Source organism: Neofelis nebulosa, chromosome 8, assembly GCF_028018385.1.
Source record: "Neofelis nebulosa isolate mNeoNeb1 chromosome 8, mNeoNeb1.pri, whole genome shotgun sequence".
Classification (NCBI taxonomy): domain Eukaryota; kingdom Metazoa; phylum Chordata; class Mammalia; order Carnivora; family Felidae; genus Neofelis; species Neofelis nebulosa.
Genome location: NC_080789.1, coordinates 88,625,460 through 88,645,349, shown reverse-complemented (window position 1 = coordinate 88,645,349; position 19,890 = coordinate 88,625,460). Strand labels below are relative to the sequence as shown.

Genomic DNA, 19,890 nt, shown 5'->3' with positions numbered 1-19,890 from the left:
CATTGCATAGCAATGCTTTGTGTGAGCACCCTTGGGAACATGGAAATCATCTCTTAGAAAGCTTTTGAGGAGCCAAAAGCAGGACGCTTAGCCCACTGTTCTACATATGTAGCCATCTTGTCTTTTGGGTTTTGCTACCTCCCTGGCTCTACCATGGTGGCCCAGGTTCTTCTTGCTAGGGAATACACAAATCTCCCCTCAGGTGTTTGCTATGTCTCCGGGATGAGCTCAAATCCCCTCTCTCCACTGCCCTTGAGCATTGACATGCTCGACGCTTCCTCCTCACCACTCCCACCCCACTCCCTGCTCCTAGCCTACAGATTGCTGTATAGGCAGTGTGGAAGCTCCTCTTTTCTATACCTGCTAGTCATGCAAATCTTTTATCTCTACCATAAAACCTTTTCTTTTCCCTAATATCGTCATCAGTGCTTTCTTCTGAGATGTCTGTTTTCCTGAGCAATGAACTCCAGAGGTCTGGATGAAGGGAAGGGCCAGAGGATTAATAGAAATATGAGGCAGGGAGGTAGGGAAGATGTGAACATGTAACAAGTGTACCCCATCCTGCTGTACGAAAAGAAGAAGAAAAGCCTCCTGGAAGAAGAGAAGAGTGTGAAAGGAAGGTTTGGACTTTCACTTCCACATAATGTACAGTTATTGAGGATATTTTGTTTTTGACAGGAAAGATAGGATGTAGATGGCAATACAGCTAATCATGAAATATTTAAACCTTTAGTGTTAAGAAGAGAAACATAGCATCTAGAGGTGGGAATTAAAAATTTTTTAATGTGGGGCGCCTGGGTACCTCAGTCAGTTAAGCATCCAACTCTTGATCTCCGTTCAGGTCATGATCTCATGGTCATGGGATCAAGCCCCAGGTTAGGCTTTGCAGTGATAGCACGGAGCCTGCTTGGGATCCTCCCTCTCCATCCTCTCTCTCTCTCTCTCTCAATCAATCAATCAATCAATAAATAAATAAATAAACTTTAAAAATGTTTTTAATGTAGAGACAGGTTTTAGACAGGTATACAGCATAAGGCCCACAATCTTTTTCTTTGCTTTAAATGAGGTCCTGCTCCCTTAAAGTCATAGATCTGTATAAACGTCAGATATAGTGGACACAAAGTTTATCCTAAAAATTATAGTAGGGTGATAATAGGACTCTTGTCAAAAATGCTCCACCTACAACCCCCATTCCCACTACACTGGAGAGCTGAGATGTCCAAAAAAACTCTGCAACAGTGGAAATGTTCTATATCTATGCTGCCTAATACAGCAGCCACTAGCTGTATGTGGCTGTTGACTTCTGTAATATAGCTAGTGTGACTGAGGACTGAATTTTTACTTTTATGTAACTTTAATTAATTTACTATTCAGTAGCCACATGTGTTGTGTAGTTACCATATTGGAAAACACAGATCTAAGCTATCTTCACCTGTCTACAAGATTTCCCTACCCTTGTGTGATCTTGGGATCACACAAATGTCAGGGGTAGAATTGACATTAGAATCAATTTTTTTGGAAAAGGAATTCCTGTTATATTTTGGGGAGTGAAATGGAAATCTAGAAAATATAAGTGAAAAATTCATGGTCACTTGGCTACATTTCTAAAAGAGGCAGAATTAGAAGGAACATGACTACACAATAGTCTTGTCTGTTACGCAGTCTGATTCATCTACCCAAAAGGATTCATTCCAGTTCCAAACAACCTATATTTTACCTTCAAATTTTACTTAAGGGCTACTAATAAGTATAAATAACTCCTACCTCATATGATTATTAGGAGGAAATAATTTAAAAATGCCTGCAAACCACTTAGCCCAGTGCCTGGCAGAAAGGGAGCACTCACAAGTGGTGATTGTCAGAGATAGATAACATTATCACTTTTATTAAAGTGATCAAACTCTTCAAAATATATTTCACTTGTGATGTGGGGGTAATTCTCCAGCTTTACATGATTATATCAAGACATGACTTCTATAAAAGCATTTTAAAATAGTTAGCTTTGAATGTCTAAGAATACTGCCAAAAGGTTCTTTTTGTTGGAATAGTTATACTACTAAAGTATATAGAGTTTTAAATTTTTATGTGACTTTGTTTCCTAAACCTGATCCCTAAAAATGGTTATTCACTAACAAACGATTGTAATGCTGTCCAAAGTTGAAGTATCATCCATATAAAAATTTAAATTTCAGATAAAACTTGGTCAGCAATAAAATTACAAGGGATTTCTGTTGAAAAATAGAAAAGTTTAAAGATTAAGGCGAGAAATGCCTTTGTTCAAAATTTTGTGTTTTTTCCCAGACAGGATAGTGAATGTTATTGGAGCATAGGAATTCAAAGTACGCAGTATAAATATAAAATAAAAAGAGAAGAGAAAATGAGAAACAAGGCATCAGAAACAAGAAACAAAAGAGTCCTTTTATCAAAACCTCTGGGGGATTTATATTGCCTAAAATATTGAGGAGAAAATATTTTCCAGTCTTGCTTAGACTCCTATCAAATTAAGTCTGTTGAAAATTTCATTTTTACATCCTAATCCAATTTTAGGACAGCTTGTAGAAATGCAAAATAAGTATTTAACTTTGATACTGATCTAATTTCACTTCTCTTGTTTGCTTTCCTTTCAAGAATGTGAAATTGATGCCAGCTCTTCCATGTGGATTTATGTTTTCCTGGGGAACCTTCTTCGTGGAATTGGGGAAACTCCTATTCAGCCTCTAGGCATTGCCTACCTTGATGATTTTGCCAGTGAAGACAATTCTGCTTTCTATATTGGTAATGCCTACCCCATTCATCTTCTTGGGAAGCAGCATATCTGGTTTTTCAACTCTATTCCAAACTGAGTGGAATAGAGTGTGCAATAGAGTTTGATACTTCATATCCAGTTCCTATATTGAGGTTCACACATATCTGAGGTCCACACTGAGGATTTGGATGATAAAGAAACTTGCATTAGAAGGACCTGTCACATTAGGGAAAGAACGTCAGATTAAAAGAAAATAACTATAAGATCAACTGCAATCATGTACGACTTTGTACAAGTATCTTCATGGACTTCAGATTTCATAGGTTCTTTTTATTGGGTTAACTGTGCCACTGAAGCATATATATGTGTGTGTGTGTGTGTGTGTGTGTGTGTATCTATACGTGTGTATATATATATCAGTAGCAGGTATGAATGGATAAAGAAAAACACAGAAAGTATGAGAACAAGGCCTGACACGAACCCATGTCTGGAACAGGCCCCATTGGATAGACCAACAGCTAAAATCACACACACACAAAACAAAATATAGCAAAAGCAAACTCCAAGTCCAGATACATCTAAGCAGTATTGACTGAGTGCGTCTTATGTCTTAGAAACTAATTTTTTCTCTATTTCAAACACCAGTCTTGTTTTTTTTTGGGTTCTGATCTTTGAGGGCCTGGCCTTCAAGGGACAGAAGGACAAGACTGAAATTCATTGGGAGGGGCTGTGGCTAGCTCCACAGTATAGTTCTTTGCTGGCTATGCACACAGAACTCCAGAGGGCTCTGATTACAGTCTGGCAGGCTGTAATTAAAAACAGGTTACCTGCTCTAATGGAAAACTCCAGCATAAATCAGAAACTAGAGTAGAAGTTGCTAGGCAATGACTCTGGAGACTAGAGGAAAGATTGCAAGCCAAGAGATGCAGGCATGTATCAAGGTGTCCCCTTCCTGCTCACTCTGTTCACCTTGTCTTCTCTTCTGAAAAGGATCTGTAACTGCCATTTACTCCTCCTATCAATTTAAATTAATTGTCAGGGATATGCGTGTATCAAGCTTTGTGGTAAAATGAAAGGCATATAGTAGATACTTTGCAAGGAAGAGTTATGTTTCTGGTAACCAGAAATGATGTCATTTATACAGTCTGCTCCACTTTCCTGTTACAGCTGCCTAGGCTGGTCATGGTTGCTCCAAAGAGCACCTTCCTGCCCTCCCAGGTCTAGCTCCACTTGCTGGCTGCATCCTGGGATATGCATAGTTACTACTCTCACACAGACTCTCTGAACACATGCACTTCTTCACTAAGGTGGAAGAAATCAAGTTTAATGTCAAAATGAGTCTTATGCTTAACCAGCCACAAAAAAGTTTTGAAAGACTGTCAAAATAGTATAATTCTGATTTTTTATCAGCGGGGAAAATCTAATCCTAACGAATAAAGTTTGCTCCATTTGGGGGAAGTTAACTTCTTCAGAGTCTTGGTGTCACTTCTTTACTAAGAAGTAATTAATGCCTTCCAAGTGTTCGTTCTTCTTCCAAAGCTGAGAAGGACTTACTTCCTGATTCAATAAGGTTGAAAAATTGACAAATTAAGCACTCTTAAGTGAAGAGTTGATGAAATATTTTTAGCTACTCACTGGATTTCACTCATATTTCTTGTTTAAAAATGTATTAATTTGCAAAAGCAGAGAAATGCCCCCCCCCTTTTTTTGGTGCAGGGTGTGTGCAGACGGTTGCAATTATAGGACCAATCTTTGGCTTCCTGCTAGGCTCATTATGTGCCAAACTGTATGTTGACATTGGCTTCGTAAACCTAGGTAAGGAAGTTTATTTTTGTTTATTTATTTATCTTAGTTACTGCAACTTTTTAAATGCAGGTGGTGTAAAAAATATCAGAGTCCCTTTTTATAAAATGACAGGATTATAATCTTTCCTAGAATGAAAATAATCCACTGAAAATTTGTTGTTGATATAATCACCACATACATTAATAAATGAAATATGAAAAATAGGCAGTGATTAGAACTGGACGACCTATGGTTTGTTATTCAGATGTATCCTTTTTCACTCCTGGTTTGCCAGTTCAAACACATTCCAGCATAGTTAAGACTAAAAACTGTGGCTTCTCGTTGGCTCTTGTTGGTTCAGGTGTATAAACATGACAGTCACATCGATTGATCATGTATTTTGTAGACTTGCCAGGAAGACCAAGAATTGAAAGTCTTTCAGCAACCAAAATTCATTCTTTACAAATCATTTTCAGGTGGAAGCATAATAGAGTGGGACTCCCTTACCCCCTGGGAGAGTAGTTATGGAGGGAATAAATGTCAGAACTCATCTTTCAATAAGTATTAATTTGTTTCTTTCCTTATGAGATGTACCTCCTAGAAATGGGCATTACTTTTCTTTATTTTTTTTAAACTTTTTTAATGTTCATTTACTTGTGAGAGAGAGATTGAGACAGAGTATAAGTGGGGGAGGGGCAGAGAGAGAGGGAGACACAGAATCTGAAGCAGGCTCCAGGCTCTGACTTGTCAGCACAGAGCCTGACATAGGGCTTGAACCCACGGACTGCAAGATCATGACCTGAGCCAAAGTCAGATGCTTACCTGATTGAGCCACCCAGGCACCCTTATTTTTCTTTCTTTTTAAAGAAGTTCAAGAAATCAGTTAAAAGCAAGAAAGTAAGTTGCATTTTCAAAAATTCTGAAATTGCTTTTTGAAATCATTGTGTCTTAAAATTAAATGCAAAACTCTTGCACTAATTTTCCTTTTTTTATCAAATAAACTTCAAGATAAATTCCACAATTTTTATTTATTCATTCATTTATTCATTAACCTTATTAGTTTTATATCTATCTTAGGTGCTGTTCTACCACAAAATATTGAACAAAATAGTAGATGAATTCCTTGAGTTCGTTAAAATCCTGTCATGGAAATTGGTACAGATAAGAAAGCATAGGTGTGATGAGTGGTACAGAGGGAAATTGTTCAGGGGAAGCAATGAAGATGCAGAGAACTAGTGTGAATGTTTTACCAAGTATGGTGTAGTGTCAATTGAGCCTAGTTGTCAAAGGACATGTGTTTATTTTGTTGTTCTCATAGGGCACAGTGGAGGTAGACCAGTTATATGCTTTATGGTTTCTTTATATAGAAAAGAAAAAACACTTGATTTCATTCATCAATACTTAGCTTCTAGTCAAATAAAAAATGGTGTCAAAAATAAAGTTTTTATAATGATTAAGATATTGACATTTTATTTACATATACAATTCTTGCTTCGGACCTTGAATAGCTCTGAAGTATTATTAACCATCATTTAATAAATAACATTCTGAGTGGTTTAGACCAGATTTTGACCAGAAGGTGTAGGATTTAGCTCTTTTTTTTAGTAAGATCTTAGACATTCAATTTGTGAGCCAGGTGAAAGTAGTGCTGATGTGGGGTGGCTGGCAGATTTTGAGCCCTCAGAATTCTCCCTCACATGTTTCTTTCCTCCTGCCATGGGCCCAAGCGTTCTTATGCAGAAACTCAGGGCAGAGTAGAGACCACTCTTGCAGTATTTAGAATCTATATTTCAAATCTAAGGAACAAAAGAAGAAAAGCATCATGTCCCAGAAACACCTTGTTCCCTTCAAAAAGCAAGATGCTGATAATGTTCAGACGAGAAAGTTATCCTGCATGAACTATTAGGTATTTTATGATGTGATAGAGCTAACACTAGGATTTTGTTTTTTAAAAAAGAGGCTGATTTCAACACACCAGCTTTGCTGTACATGCTATTTAGCTATCCCCTCTCTCTTTCAGATCACATAACCATTACTCCCAAGGATCCTCAGTGGGTAGGTGCCTGGTGGCTGGGTTATCTAATAGCAGGAATTGTAAGTCTTCTTGCAGCTGTGCCTTTCTGGTGTTTACCAAAGAGTCTACCTAGACCCCGAAGTAGAGAGGATTCCAATTCTTCCTCTGAGAAATCCAAGTTTATTATGGATGATCGCACAGACTACCAAACACCCCATGGAGAAAAGTCAAAAATAATGGAAATGGCAAGAGGTGAGCCAGATTCTGCTTGATTTTGAAGCCCTTTCAGTTTTCCGTTGACACTCTATACGGGATCTATATATAATATCCCTCTCTCCCCATCATTTGTTCAGAAAAATTGAGAAACTGTCCAGGAAGCAGAATTGAAGATTACAAAGTCAGCTTTATTACTGGAGAGTGGATTAAAGAACATGACCCAAAGTTTTGGTAATATTTCTTGTTGACATTCCCACCCTTATACTGCTTCAGGTTAAACCTTGCAGTTGCCCCCATCTGGGTTTGCTGCTTCACATCAGTCCGGGTGGACAGAAGAGAGTGAATCTTCAGAGCTTGTGGCTTTTTAACAGATGAGATTCAGCCATTTGACAAACATGTGTCAGTGCACGTTTCCCCGCAGTGATCAAGGGAATGAGTGTGGTGTGGGGCAAAAGGCTAGACATGTTAGAATGAATTCCTTCCACATGGAAAAGTGTGGCTGGCCATGAGGAAGATCGGTTCTTCTCAATTGGGCCCAGCAAGCAATATTTACATTTACAGAAAATCTTCACATTTCAAACTATGTGGCTGCGTAATAGGAAGAAGGGGGAATGCCAAAGCTCATTTCTTACACTAAAGTTCATTGAATTAAGTGGAGGTAACTTGCATATTTCTTTCTCTGTGACTATGACCCAAGTTTGAAGAATAGGGACCAGAAAACTGAAGTTCTTAATGTCCTTCCAATGACTTTCAGCTCTGGAGTGAGGGAGTATTCTCGTCCCTCTTTCCTTTTACCCATATCAGTTAGAGGAATCTATTCCTATCTGACTTATACCTCTAACTGTAATCTAAACTATATTCCTGTAGAAGCGAGTGCCTATGTCTCGATGTGAACCTGACAGATCTCAGTCTTGACTTGAGCCAGTGTTTAAAACCCATAGTGTGTGTGTGTGCCCCACACTGTACGTGTTCCTGATCGCTGTGACAGTGGGGCTCGGCCGTCTATGCCCTGTTGCCAAGGCTGTGTCTTCTGCCAGGTGTTACACTGACTTTAATTTCTCCATGTTACTTTTGTCTTACAGATTTTCTTCCATCACTAAAGAATATTTTTGGAAATCCACTGTACTTGTTATATTTGTGTGCAAGCACTGTTCAGTTCAACTCTTTATTTGGAATGGTAACCTATAAACCCAAGTACATTGAGCAACAGTATGGGCAGTCAGCCTCCAAGGCCAACTTCGTTATTGGTATGCTCACTTGTCCTTCGTGCTTGCCAGTAGGTACTGTCAGCTGCATCTTTGTTAACTGTTAGCAATTTTAGAGAACACTATTCTCATATTTAGACTGAAAGTGATTTATGGCATTGTAGATACAAAGTTAAAAAGGTGAGTGAATAAAAATTTAGCAGAATGGAAAAAGATCCAGTGGGGAAAAAATATTTAGATAGTCTGTGGTATAACCTTTCAGCAAGAATTATTCACAACTGTAGATGAGTGACCTTGAGAATATTATATAAACCAAACATGCATTTTATTAGGAGGTTGTGATACTGGGTATGTGTCTTTCAAGTATAGCCAAAACTTCATAACAGTGGCCACTTTACCTGAACAGTTTCTAGGACTTTAAAAAGTGAGTATTCAGACAGTTTAAAAGGTACTCATTGCAAAACAAAGTTTGTATTTGCTCAGAGTTAAAGGACTTTTCTGAGTCCTAGCATTCAGCTTATTTAAAAGGGCCATGTTTTTAGTACAGCAGGTCAGTCAAGAGTAAGAAAGCTATTCAGGCGCAAAGAAAAGCATGAAGAAATGAATGAAGAAGAAACAGAATCTACAAATACAAGAAGGTCCTGCCCCAAGTAATTGTGGATACTTTTAAAACCTAGATTAGCTCCTTTAGCCTATGAAGATGTTACTTAATGCTACTGTTTCAAGGCATAAATATATTTTATTCCATTGGATATATTCCTTTATGGTAGGAGACTCTAAAAATTTAAAAACATTTCTTCTTCATAAATATTTCAGGAATTGTTCTATGTATCTATCTCTGAAAGAGAGCTCTGAGCTCATTTCAGAATATGTAATTGTCCTGTAACCATCCTGGATAATTTAATCCAGATGCTAATTTAATTGACTCTGTTTAGACTATTCTGTTAAATTATAAATATTAAAGCTATGCCAGTGAACTTTTGCTTTCAACATGAATTGGTTTGAATTAAGTTAATCGTATTATTTAATTGTTGATCTGAGGAAACACTTTAGGTTTTTTTGCCCCCCTCCATGCCAATCAGTGCTTTATACTGACTTTAAAAAGAAGAGAAATGAAAGTTTAAGAGACATTCTTTTTATTTGATTTTTAAAATTTCCTTTATGTTTGTTGAGATATAACATACAAGCAACATTTAACACTGTAGCCCTAAATGGGTAGTGTAGCTGGATAAATGTTTATATGTAAATCTATATGGTAACCATAAACTAGAACATGTAGCCCATTTCAGAACCCCAGAGGCTCCCTCAAACCTCCTTTTACTGAGTACTCTTTCCTAAAGCTTGTAAGTATTCTGAACTCTGCCATCCTAGATCAGTCTTACCTGTTTTTGAACTTTATTTAAATGTAATAGTATGTTACGCACTCTTTTGTATCTAGCTTATTTCGACTGAAATGAAATCTATGAGATTCATGTTGTGTATAGCAGTTTGATCTTTTTCATTGCTGTGTCATATCCTATCACATGAATATACCACAGTTTATTCATTTGATGGTTGGTGGGCATTTGGGTCTTTTTTTTTTTTTTTTTTTTTTTGCTGTTGACAATTAAAAATAACACTGCATGACTATCCTATATATATTTTGGTGGGTGTATACATACGTTTTTCTTGGTTGTATCTTGGAGCAGAATTGTTGGGTCATGTTTAGATCCAGTAAATATAACCAAAATGTTTCAGTAGGGTTGTGCAGATTTATCGTCATGCTAGTAGTGTAAGAGTGTTCCAGTCGCTCCACATCCGTATCACACTTAGTATTGTCAGTCTTTGTCATTGTGATCATTCTTATATGGTGTGGTGATATCTTATTGTAGTTTATTTGCATTTCACCAATAACTAATGATGTTGAGCACTTTTTCTGCAGGCTTGTTGGTCATTTCAACATTCTCTTTTGTTAAGTATGTTCAAATTGTCTATTTTTCTTGAGCTGTCAGTTTTTTCTTATAGACTTGTAGGGGTGGGTGCTTTTTTTCTGATATAGGTTCACAAATTGTGATACAAGTTATTGAATATATGTATTATAAATATTTTCTCACAGACTTCAGTTCTTCTTTTCACTCTCCTAATGGTGAGCTTCTTAATTTTAGTTAAGTCTACTTTCCAGTCTTTTTCTTTCTCATTAGTGCTATATGTTTTCATGAAAATGCCTTGCTAATATTTCTACCAGTAGTCTGTTTTTTTTTGTTTTGTTTTGTTTTTTTTTTTGTTTTTTTTTGTATAATGTGAAAAAGAAGGTCAAGGTTGATATATCAAATGGAAAATCTATCTTTCCCCCATGACTTGTAATGAAGTGACATCTTTAAGTGTATGTTTGTTTATTATTATTCAGCATGTGCATAGCAGAGTTTGAGGGTATTTGATTTTGCTGTCAGTAGAATCATAAATACATGTTTATTTCAACTTAAAAACATTTCATAAGGGAAAATTAAGAGCATTTTTTGGAGAAATGTGTTTATAATAGAAAACAAAATTACACATAATCTACTGGGTAGGTAATAAATACTTTTTGCTTATAAAATTATTTTTGTGAAAAACTAGCACAGATGAAAGAACTTGAAATTTTGAGAGATTCAATGTCCTGCCTAACTGCATACATACATTATGATGCAGCCAGGAATAGAATTATTTCCCCTGAGTTTCTGAGTTATATTTCCTCTCTGGGCATAATTATTTTTGGAAAACTGACAAAAAAAATCTAATAATTCTATTTTAAATTCTGGGTGACTTATTTCTTTTAACCATAACCCTTCTCTGTACCCTCAGATGGTCTCTGAGATCCAAACTCATCATCAGAATGTTTTGATTCATCAATCAAAGTTTGCCTAAAATTCTGATTCCTCATAGTTTCTAGCACATCATGTCTTCAGCTAATTCAAGTACTTTTGTGAGAGATAAGTAATAGTGTCTAATGATTTCAATCATTGTAGCTAGGATTCTTTCCTGAGTGCATTTTGGTTTCACATTAGTTAAGGGTCAGTGTGTAAGTTAGTGGACATCCTTAACACCTACTTTGATTATCTGTAGAATGGTAAAAATAAAAGCATCATTAGTTTAAAATAGCAATGAAATAAGACATATAGAATACATTGTAAATGTACATAGCTGTCATTCAGTAAATATTGTTTTTTCACTTTCTCTTCTTCTATTTCTCTCTCTCTTTCATTTTTTGAGGGGGTGGGGAGGCTACAAGGAATGATCCTTTGTGTGATAAAGTAAGGGAGAAGCACAAAAAAAGCACATTTCCCCTCTCCTCTCAGAGTAGGCATTTGACATGACATGGAGGAAATAATAAGCAGAAATTTTCCTATGTGTTCAAAGGCCAGTTGTAACAATGACGATTTATTTTTGCTATACATGTTTTTACATATTGGCCATATTTCTAAAATTTAGAAATAATATTTTCTCAGGTTAACTACTTTAATTTTGCAAAGAAAATCAAAGAAAAATAGGCAACAAAAATGTTTCAAATTCAGAGACTAGGAAGTATATGACAGAATAATGTTGCTTTTTCAAATGTGTAACTTTTTTTTCCCATTGCTGTCTCCACTGGAAAAAGTTTAGATAGTGTAATTTTTCTCCTTTTATTTTTTTAAGCTTCTCCTATCACTGTTGAGTTATATTAAAATGATCTTATGTTTTGTTTTCCTTCTTATTACACAGATTGCAATTAGTCATTTTTCTTAATTTCTTAAAGTTTTTAATTAAATCAGACAGTTTCTAGTGGACGTGATGCATTGACATTGACTATCATTTTTTTTAAATTTTTTTTTAACGTTTTATTTATTTTTGAGACAGGGAGAGACAGAGCATGAACGGGGGAGGGGCAGAGAGAGAGGGAGACACAGAATCGGAAGCAGGCTCCAGGCTCTGAGCCATCAGCCCAGAGCCCCACGCGAGGCTCGAACTCTCGAACCTCGAGATCGTGACCTGAGCCGAAGTCCGACGCTTAACCAACTGAGCCACCTAGGCGCCCCGACATTGACTATCATTGATAACAGTGATTATCATTCTCAGTTCTTGGAGATGTTACACAGACAAATATGAAAAATTTATGATAATTATTTGGGGAACGTTGCTTATACTAGAAAATATTAATTTATGTGGCTAAGCTAGCATAGCAAATTAAATATGTGTTAAGATGTGTTCTATATGTAGGTCAAGTTATTTTAAAAATCTGTGAGATAATGGAAAATAATCTTACTTTGTGAGGAAAAAATACTTTTATTATACTCAAGAAAGATGGCTAATTTTGCTTCTTTATCTATACTAAATTGTCTATATGTGTGTGAAAAGTCCCGTAAATTTTTCCTTGTATTTCCCCCTGTAAAATTGAAATCTTAATATTTATATCTTCTAACATTAGAGTAATATAATGAGGTCCATTACATATTACAGAATTTTACTTCACCAGAAGAGAAGCTCTAAAACATTCCAAAGTACTATTATTGTTATAGCCCATTACTATTCATCTTAATGGCTAAGCCTATCATATATTTGTATGAGAATCAGAGTTTCCAATTTATATTATAACTGTAGCTGACCATCTTAAAGCATTTTACACAACTCTAATAACTCTTGTTTGGGACAGTAACAAAGAACAAGGTCTTCAACGTGAATGAGTGTAGTGAAATAGTAACAAATTTGCTCTTAAATTTCTCCTAGCTTTCCTGTTATTTGAGTAAATATATGAAATTCAAGATAAATGCATAAAAAATTGAAACAAATTGTGGATGTTAGTGTAAATTACAACTAATATTTCCACTTGGAATATTTAGATGGTAAACGTTTTAAGATCAACACATTTTATGGTGTGAATAGCGAAGAAAGTGTGTAATGAAGAAATCAGAGTGAAATTTCTACCTCATTAAATGACTTTAAAGTGCCTGAAATCAAAGTAAAGAAACTTTGGGAGGCAAGTAGCACATTTCATTTAATGTTCAGGAAATTTGCTGTACACTCAACTTGGCCCAGCATAGATAGCTTACAGATCCTACGGAATTTGAAAGGGAGAATCAAGCTGACAGTATGTTTGAAATGTACTACTACTGTTTAACAGAATGATGTTAAAATTCCATTATCTTAAAATAGAGTAAACACTCCAGGAGAGATGTTATACTTGAATAAACTTAACTAAAGTTTGTCATTTAGCACCTTTTTAAGGAAAATTACAAGGAGCACAGTATATGATGGTGAGCACAGTTCTTGCCTTGAAGGTGAGATTGGAGGGGAAGGGGTGCAAACCAGGCAAGCTAACAGGTAATTGTGATAAGGATCAAGACTGCTGCCTGTGAGACTCAGTAGAAGGGCCACAGGCAGAGGGAGGAAAGGAGATTCTGATGATCAACTTGAGTACCCTGATGCTAGATACGTCCCTAAAGGCACCATATGGCTGGCGGATGCTGTGATAAATCTCTAATGAGGAGAAGCCCAGAGTACTCTGGGAAAACAAACCTAATCTTGGAGTTAGAAAAAAATTCTCTAGCACAAGGTGCCAATACCTAAATCAAGAGCAAAAGGATAAGGAGGTGTTAAAAGACAAAAATATGGGAACTGGGGTGGAGTTTTGAAAGAACATTGTATCAGATGAAGCAGATATCTCTTTAAGAAAGGCCTGGAGGCAAGAGAACACATAAAACTTTCTGGAAGTTTTAAGAGAACACAAGCCTCTTAAAGGAGGTCAGTCAAGAGAGGATATCCCTGATATTTAACATTCTGTACTGTGGAAACAATGCAATTAGCATAATCCCATTTTGGTTCTCAGGCTCTTCTACGCCAGATCAGGGTGGGGAAAAGTCAGTGGAAACCAACAGAGCATGAAGCTACAAAACAAAGGGTGTCCTTTGTGCTGTGATGCCTTATGTCCCAGGTTTGATTGGTACCTTACAAAACAAATGAAATTCTAAGCACGTTCTCTGAAGGTCTCAATTTAGAGTCTATTTTTCAGATGATATTTTTAAAAAATGTTTATTTATTTACTTTTAGAGAGACAGAGCACATGCAAGTGGTGGGGTAGAGGCAGAGAGAGGAGAGAGAATCCCAAGTAGGCTCTGCACTGGCAGGGGAAGTCCAACATGGGCTCAATCTCACTGTGAGATCATGACCTGAGCCAAAATCAAGTCGGATGGTTACCGGACTGAGCTACCCAGGCGTCTGCAGAAGATACATATTTTTTTTTATAAACTACTTTTGGAGGGATAGAATTGAAAGAGAGAGTGGACTCTGCCCTTTTTCTGTAAGTCTTGGATCTATGAGAGGGTGATTCAAAGTCAAGAACTATGAATATGTGTGTGTAAAAATAGGGACTTAAATGATACACATCAAATCCATGGCAGTGCTTAGTTCTTAAGAAGGAAGATGGAATCTGGAACAGAGAAAGAATGTGTTTTATATATCTTCATATTTAAAAATCAGAAAAATTGGGAGAAAATATTAGCATTTAATTTGAGTCATGAGAACTCAAGTTTGTTATATTATCTCCCATTATCTTCTCTCTTTTTAAAATAAATAATAATCAGGTTCCTCTTAGTTGATGTTTGGCTCTTTAGGGGCCTCATATACATTCATCTCTGCCACTTTTCATAGCCACAAACCTCAGTTTAGTTGAGAAAGCAAAAACTATCACCTCCTCTTTTTTTTATTTCACTAATTTTGTGATTATGCCCCCTTCGAGGTGTGTTGATTTCTAATGTGACCATATTAATGTTACCGTTCCAATTTAAAAATCCAACCAAGTCATCAAAGAGCCTCTTTCCCCACCTTTTCTAATACAGACATGTTCCAATCTACCCACCCATCCCATTATTTTCATCTTTGTGAATCTGATAGCTTGAAATGCTAATAATAACTTAATTGAATGATATTTTTGTGCCATATATTGTGCTAGGAAGTTTCGATGTTATTCAGTCACCTCAGCACTATTTGCTCCATATTATAGGTAAGGAGACAGATTTATAGAAATTCAGAGTATCACCTGCAGTTGCACAACTATTAAGATGTGTGGCTGAGATCTAAACCCAGGCAGTTAGGTCTTCATAGTCCAAGCTCTCAACCACTTTGTTAGACTTCTTCCTGGTATTGTTTTAAAATTACATTTATTTGATTACTAGTGAGGCTGCACATTTGTTTATCAAGAATCCTGTCTCCCAAATGCTTAGAAGGAGAGACAGTATAACGTAGTGATTAAAAGCAGGGGATTTAACATTAGATTCTATCTTGTCAAATCTGGTTTTAACACTTACTAACCATGACCATAAGTAAATTGCTGTCTGAAGTGAAATTAACAATATAGCTACCTAGAGTTGTGGTAAAGGGTAAATGTGAGAGATATATCAGATGCTTACCTGAGTGGCTGGTACGTCATAAGCAAATAATAAATATAAAAGTAGTCTATTAATACATTGTTATTGTTGTTTTTTTGTGGTGGTTGTTAAGGATACCAAACTAAGTGGACAAGAGTATAAATAAAAATAAATTTTGTTTGGGCCAGAAAAAAGAACGAACACTGTTTCTTTGTTCCCTAAATTCCACGTGCCTATTAGTCTTTTACACATAACCTTAAAGAACATTAACTTCACCCAGTTGCCCCTTGATTGAACATGTCAATCCTGGGATTAGACCAGAAAGACATTGACTCATTGACTAACTCATTGTTTATTGATTTTGGACTCTGTGCTAGACACTGTTTTAGGCAGACCTCTGAGACTCTGTTGGGCTATCCTTAATCTATAACCTAGACATTCATCAAAATCTCTTGATATGTCAATAGACAATAGTGAATGAATATTTCTATAACTTAAACTGACCAACTAGTCTAATAATTTGTCAGGAAGTATTATAATTTTGTATAATCCCTTAGAAAGTTTATGTCAGTGTACTCAGATTTCTTTTAGAGATTCACAAAATGACATATATATTTTTTATTCCTCAGGGCTCATCAATATACCTGCAGTGGCCCTTGGAATATTCTCTGGGGGAATAGTTATGAAAAAATTCAGAATCAGTCTGTATGGCGCTGCAAAACTCTACTTGGGATCATCTGTTCTTGGGTACCTCCTATTCCTTTCCCTGTTTGCACTGGGCTGTGAAAATTCTGATGTGGCAGGACTAACTATTTCCTACCAAGGGTATGTTCACTCATTAAGTTATCTGAGGACATTGGCTTGTTTAATCAAATTATTGATAGAATTTCAAAATAAGATAATTTGATTTTAAGCATCCTAACTATGAGAAGGAAATTATTGTTTTATTGTGAAATAGCTGACTGTACTTTGACATGGAAACTGTTATTGTCACCAAAATCTGTCATCTCCTTTGAATTTGGTTGTCTAAGAGAAATTATTAAAAATACTAGATCTACATCTTACTTTAGAGAAGCAACCTAATAGTGGAAAATACAGTCCTTGAGTTTTGCCTCTGCCCATTATTAGTGAAGTGACATTGTATAGATCATTTAATCTAATCAAGTCTCAAATTTTTAAATAAGAATTATAGCTACCTTATAAAATTTTGTAAGCCTTAAGCAAGATAATATACACGGAAGTGATTAGTACTTGCCTGGCACAAAATCAATGCGCCATTTGTAAACAATTTTTTTTTCTTTGAACACTTGGATAACTGGAAAGGTCTCTGTGACACTTTTTGTTCTCTCTGTTATACTCAAATCATGTGAAGTTTCAGGAAAGAATGCTATTCCTCAGCCCGGTAACCCACACAACAGCTCTCTTTAGCTCTTTGCAGTTGGTCAAGGGAATATTTATTATGCTCTCAAACCTATGCCATCTTATGTAAGGTAGATGATTAATTTTCTTAGTTTCCAGGGTCTATCACTCCTAATACAAAGCTCGATCTTGAAGAAACTACTCTGTCTTTTCCTTTCAAGAGTCCTTGATATCACTCTACCTCTGAACAAGAGTTCCCAGAGGTAGCTCTCTTCATTCTTCCACCTAACTATGCATTTTCTATTTTAAAAAAAGTTATTAAGCCGCTACTATGTGCCAAGTCACTGTGACTGCACTGTCTGACTGCCTAAAACTCTGCTGATCTAATGTTCTGTCTTCTGCTAGTTCAGGTGCCTCTTATTTACTGCTTGCTCTCTAGCTTTCTTCCTATACCTCCTTCCAAGCTCACCTATCTGTCTTGTTTCCATATTCCAGTCTCCAGCACCTTCATTAACCTGGTTTCTCCTGCTGTTAAGTGAACATCAACTACACTTTTCACCATCTAAAATGTCCAGGAAAATTAGTGACTGCCAAGTTTATATAACATTGCTCCTGGGAGTTACCGCAGTAATGTTAGACTTAACTGAGTGTAGCATTGACTTAGTAATAGTCAGCAATGTAGATTAAGGACATTAATTGTCAATAGGAATTGCAAGAAGATTCTAAAGAGAGTAGAAGCTCTGTGTTATCTTTAACTGTCCCTATAATCCTAATGGTAGATGGACAGTGGTAAAGTACTTTGTATTTAGCAATTTACAAAACAGCATAACTTTCATTATCTCACTTGTATCCTCAGAGCATCTTTATGAGGTAAGTTTTGTTATCCTCGTTTAAAGGAAAGTGTGTTTAGAAAGGTCAATTATCTCATCAACATATAATATTCTGTCTACCACATCATGCTGTCTTGAAGCCAGAAGCAAACACATAAACAGACAGTCACTAACTTTTGAAGTTCAAATTAAAAGTATACCCACAAAATAAATGATTAAATATTTTTAAACAAAGAAAAGATAATATATTCATTGCATGAGTACTAGCCCTTGAAAGCAGTCACCTTGAAAGACAATAACTACATTGCAATAATGCTATCATTGTTAAAACATTATAAAACTCCTCTTTTGCAATTGCTTTCCATATATTTCAGAATATTCTCAGTAATGGCAAAGATTTAACCTTACAAGTAGCTTTGCTATTGGAAGCTGCCAAAAGCAATGGCAGCATACCATGAAAAAGCTCTTCCATCCAGCATGACTACTTTGAAAGAAAAATCTCATTCGAGTATAAGCATTCTGACTTATTTGATTAAACTTATCTTAAAATTTTAAATAACAACACTGTAAGCACATCCTTTGTAAAATATGCAACTAATTTCCACTACAAAATTGTCCTAGATGATAAATGTAACTTACGTTTAGTAGATAACATGATTGGCCTTATAAGATACAACATGCTCCCCAGGGATTATCCTCAGTTGCTTTGTTCCACAAGGCTGTTTTAATTCTGGACACTCAACAGGAACCTTGTAGACAGCTTTAGATGTGGTAATGGAAGAAACTTTTCTTCTGTAATATTGAGAGTAAGTTTGATGTTATACCAGAATTTGGAATCCAGAGGCTTGGAAGAGTTCTCATTTTGAAGTTTGTCACTAATAAACATTGTGAAATTGAGCCAATAATTTGCCCACTTTGGACCTGACTTTCCTGATCTACCAAATGAGAAGTTGACCTAGATCTCCCCCAAAACTCTTTCAGCACCAGACTTCTGAGACCTTAGTCCTACAATATCCATAGTGGCCTGATTCTAAGCTTTCAAGGCATTTATTTATACTGTTAGATACTACCAACAGTCTCAATTAATTTAACGATTAGCGCCTTATGGAAGAGAATAGTTGAAATATTCCTACAAGATTTCTCAGGAAGCCTGCTTATACCCTTTTATTCTGTCCGAAGACATCTCAGAGGCTTTCGTTTTTATGTTTGAGGTAACCACATGCATAGGAGTTCTACCAGATGGAATATTCCATCAGTTATGAAATTATAATTGCAATCATTATATGAAATACCTCTTAGAAGGAGGGGCCAAAATGACTGATTTTTCCCCTCCAAAATAGAATAGAATTTTACTTCGACTTACCAGAAATCTGGTTTCTTAACAGAAGATATCCCAAATTGTTCTTAGTGCTAGAGATACAGGAGTTAATAGAAACAAACAGTTCCTGCCCCCACTCAGTATACATGATAGTGTATGTGGGGTTTTTGTTGTTGTTGTTTTGGTTTCAAGTCTCTCAAATACTTCAGGGAAAAAATGAGAGGAGAATAAGCAAATAAATAAATTCAAAACAAGAGAGAAAAAGCAAAGAATGATGGAGTGCCAAGAATAAGGTACAGGTAGAAGAGAAATACCATTGCATAAGTACCCCCTCAGAAGAATAAAGGAATATGAAAAGAGCAAGGAGAATAAGAGTAGAAGGGTTAGGTAATTCAGGTGAGAGGAAGAAATAGATATGAAAGAGAAGGAATACTGGGAGAGTTAAAAGGGGAATGTAAGACAGAATGACAGGGAGAGAAAAGAGAGAAGACAATCAAAATTATGTAAAGGGAGCGATTAAAACAAAAAGCCAGCTCCTTAAGGGCATATATTCTCATTCATATTTGTAACTCTCTTCTCTCTTCCCCAAGCTAGCACTTAGAAGGCTTCCACAAAATTTTTGAACACATGAACAAATGAATGGGTAAGTCATTGAAAAAGCATGTGCAAGAGAGTTAGAAAGAATGCCTTAAGATATGGACAAGCTACGTAGTGTGGGAGATTATGAGAGAGAGAAAGAGAGAAAAGTTAGATGAGCTGGCAATACATTTATTAGACAGGCAAATAGGATATGTAGCTCTCCAAACCAAGGTCTGTTGAAATAATGTTGACTGCTTGATTGTTTTTTTTTCTTTCACCACACCATCAGCAATGTCCATTCTACTGATGCCTAGACAACAATTCTGAAGGAAATTTACACACATGCACGCATGTACATGCATACACTACTTGCAGTGCATTTCAGTAATCTCATAAATCACTCTAAAAGTTTATTTCTTTTCTGCCTTGTTAGCCATCTTCCTACCTCTTTGCATAGGAATATATTAGAAGGTCCTAGACGCT

The 19,890-nt window shown here is 36.1% G+C and overlaps 1 protein-coding gene and 1 long non-coding RNA gene across 7 annotated transcripts in view; one reads left to right on the top strand and one right to left on the bottom strand.

Annotated features, from left to right (window-relative positions):
- Window positions 1-18,402, bottom strand: part of LOC131519914 (uncharacterized) — a 63,481-nt gene extending 45,079 nt beyond the window's left edge. The window contains exon 1 of the long non-coding RNA XR_009265872.1: window positions 18,150-18,402. This is a non-coding gene — a long non-coding RNA (uncharacterized LOC131519914). The remainder of the gene's footprint in view (window positions 1-18,149) is intronic.
- The window catches only part of SLCO1C1 (solute carrier organic anion transporter family member 1C1), a 74,807-nt gene that overhangs the window by 40,819 nt on the left and 14,098 nt on the right, over window positions 1-19,890 (top strand). For 4 of the 6 annotated variants that reach the window (XM_058743493.1, XM_058743492.1, XM_058743495.1 and 1 more), the window contains 5 exons: window positions 2,629-2,775; window positions 4,463-4,561; window positions 6,552-6,797; window positions 7,844-8,008; window positions 15,951-16,146. In XM_058743493.1, coding sequence (XP_058599476.1) covers window positions 2,629-2,775; window positions 4,463-4,561; window positions 6,552-6,797; window positions 7,844-8,008; window positions 15,951-16,146 — 853 coding nt within the window. The remainder of the gene's footprint in view (window positions 1-2,628; window positions 2,776-4,462; window positions 4,562-6,551; window positions 6,798-7,843; window positions 8,009-15,950; window positions 16,147-19,890) is intronic. The other 2 variants (XM_058743496.1, XM_058743497.1) reach the window with 2 other exon arrangements.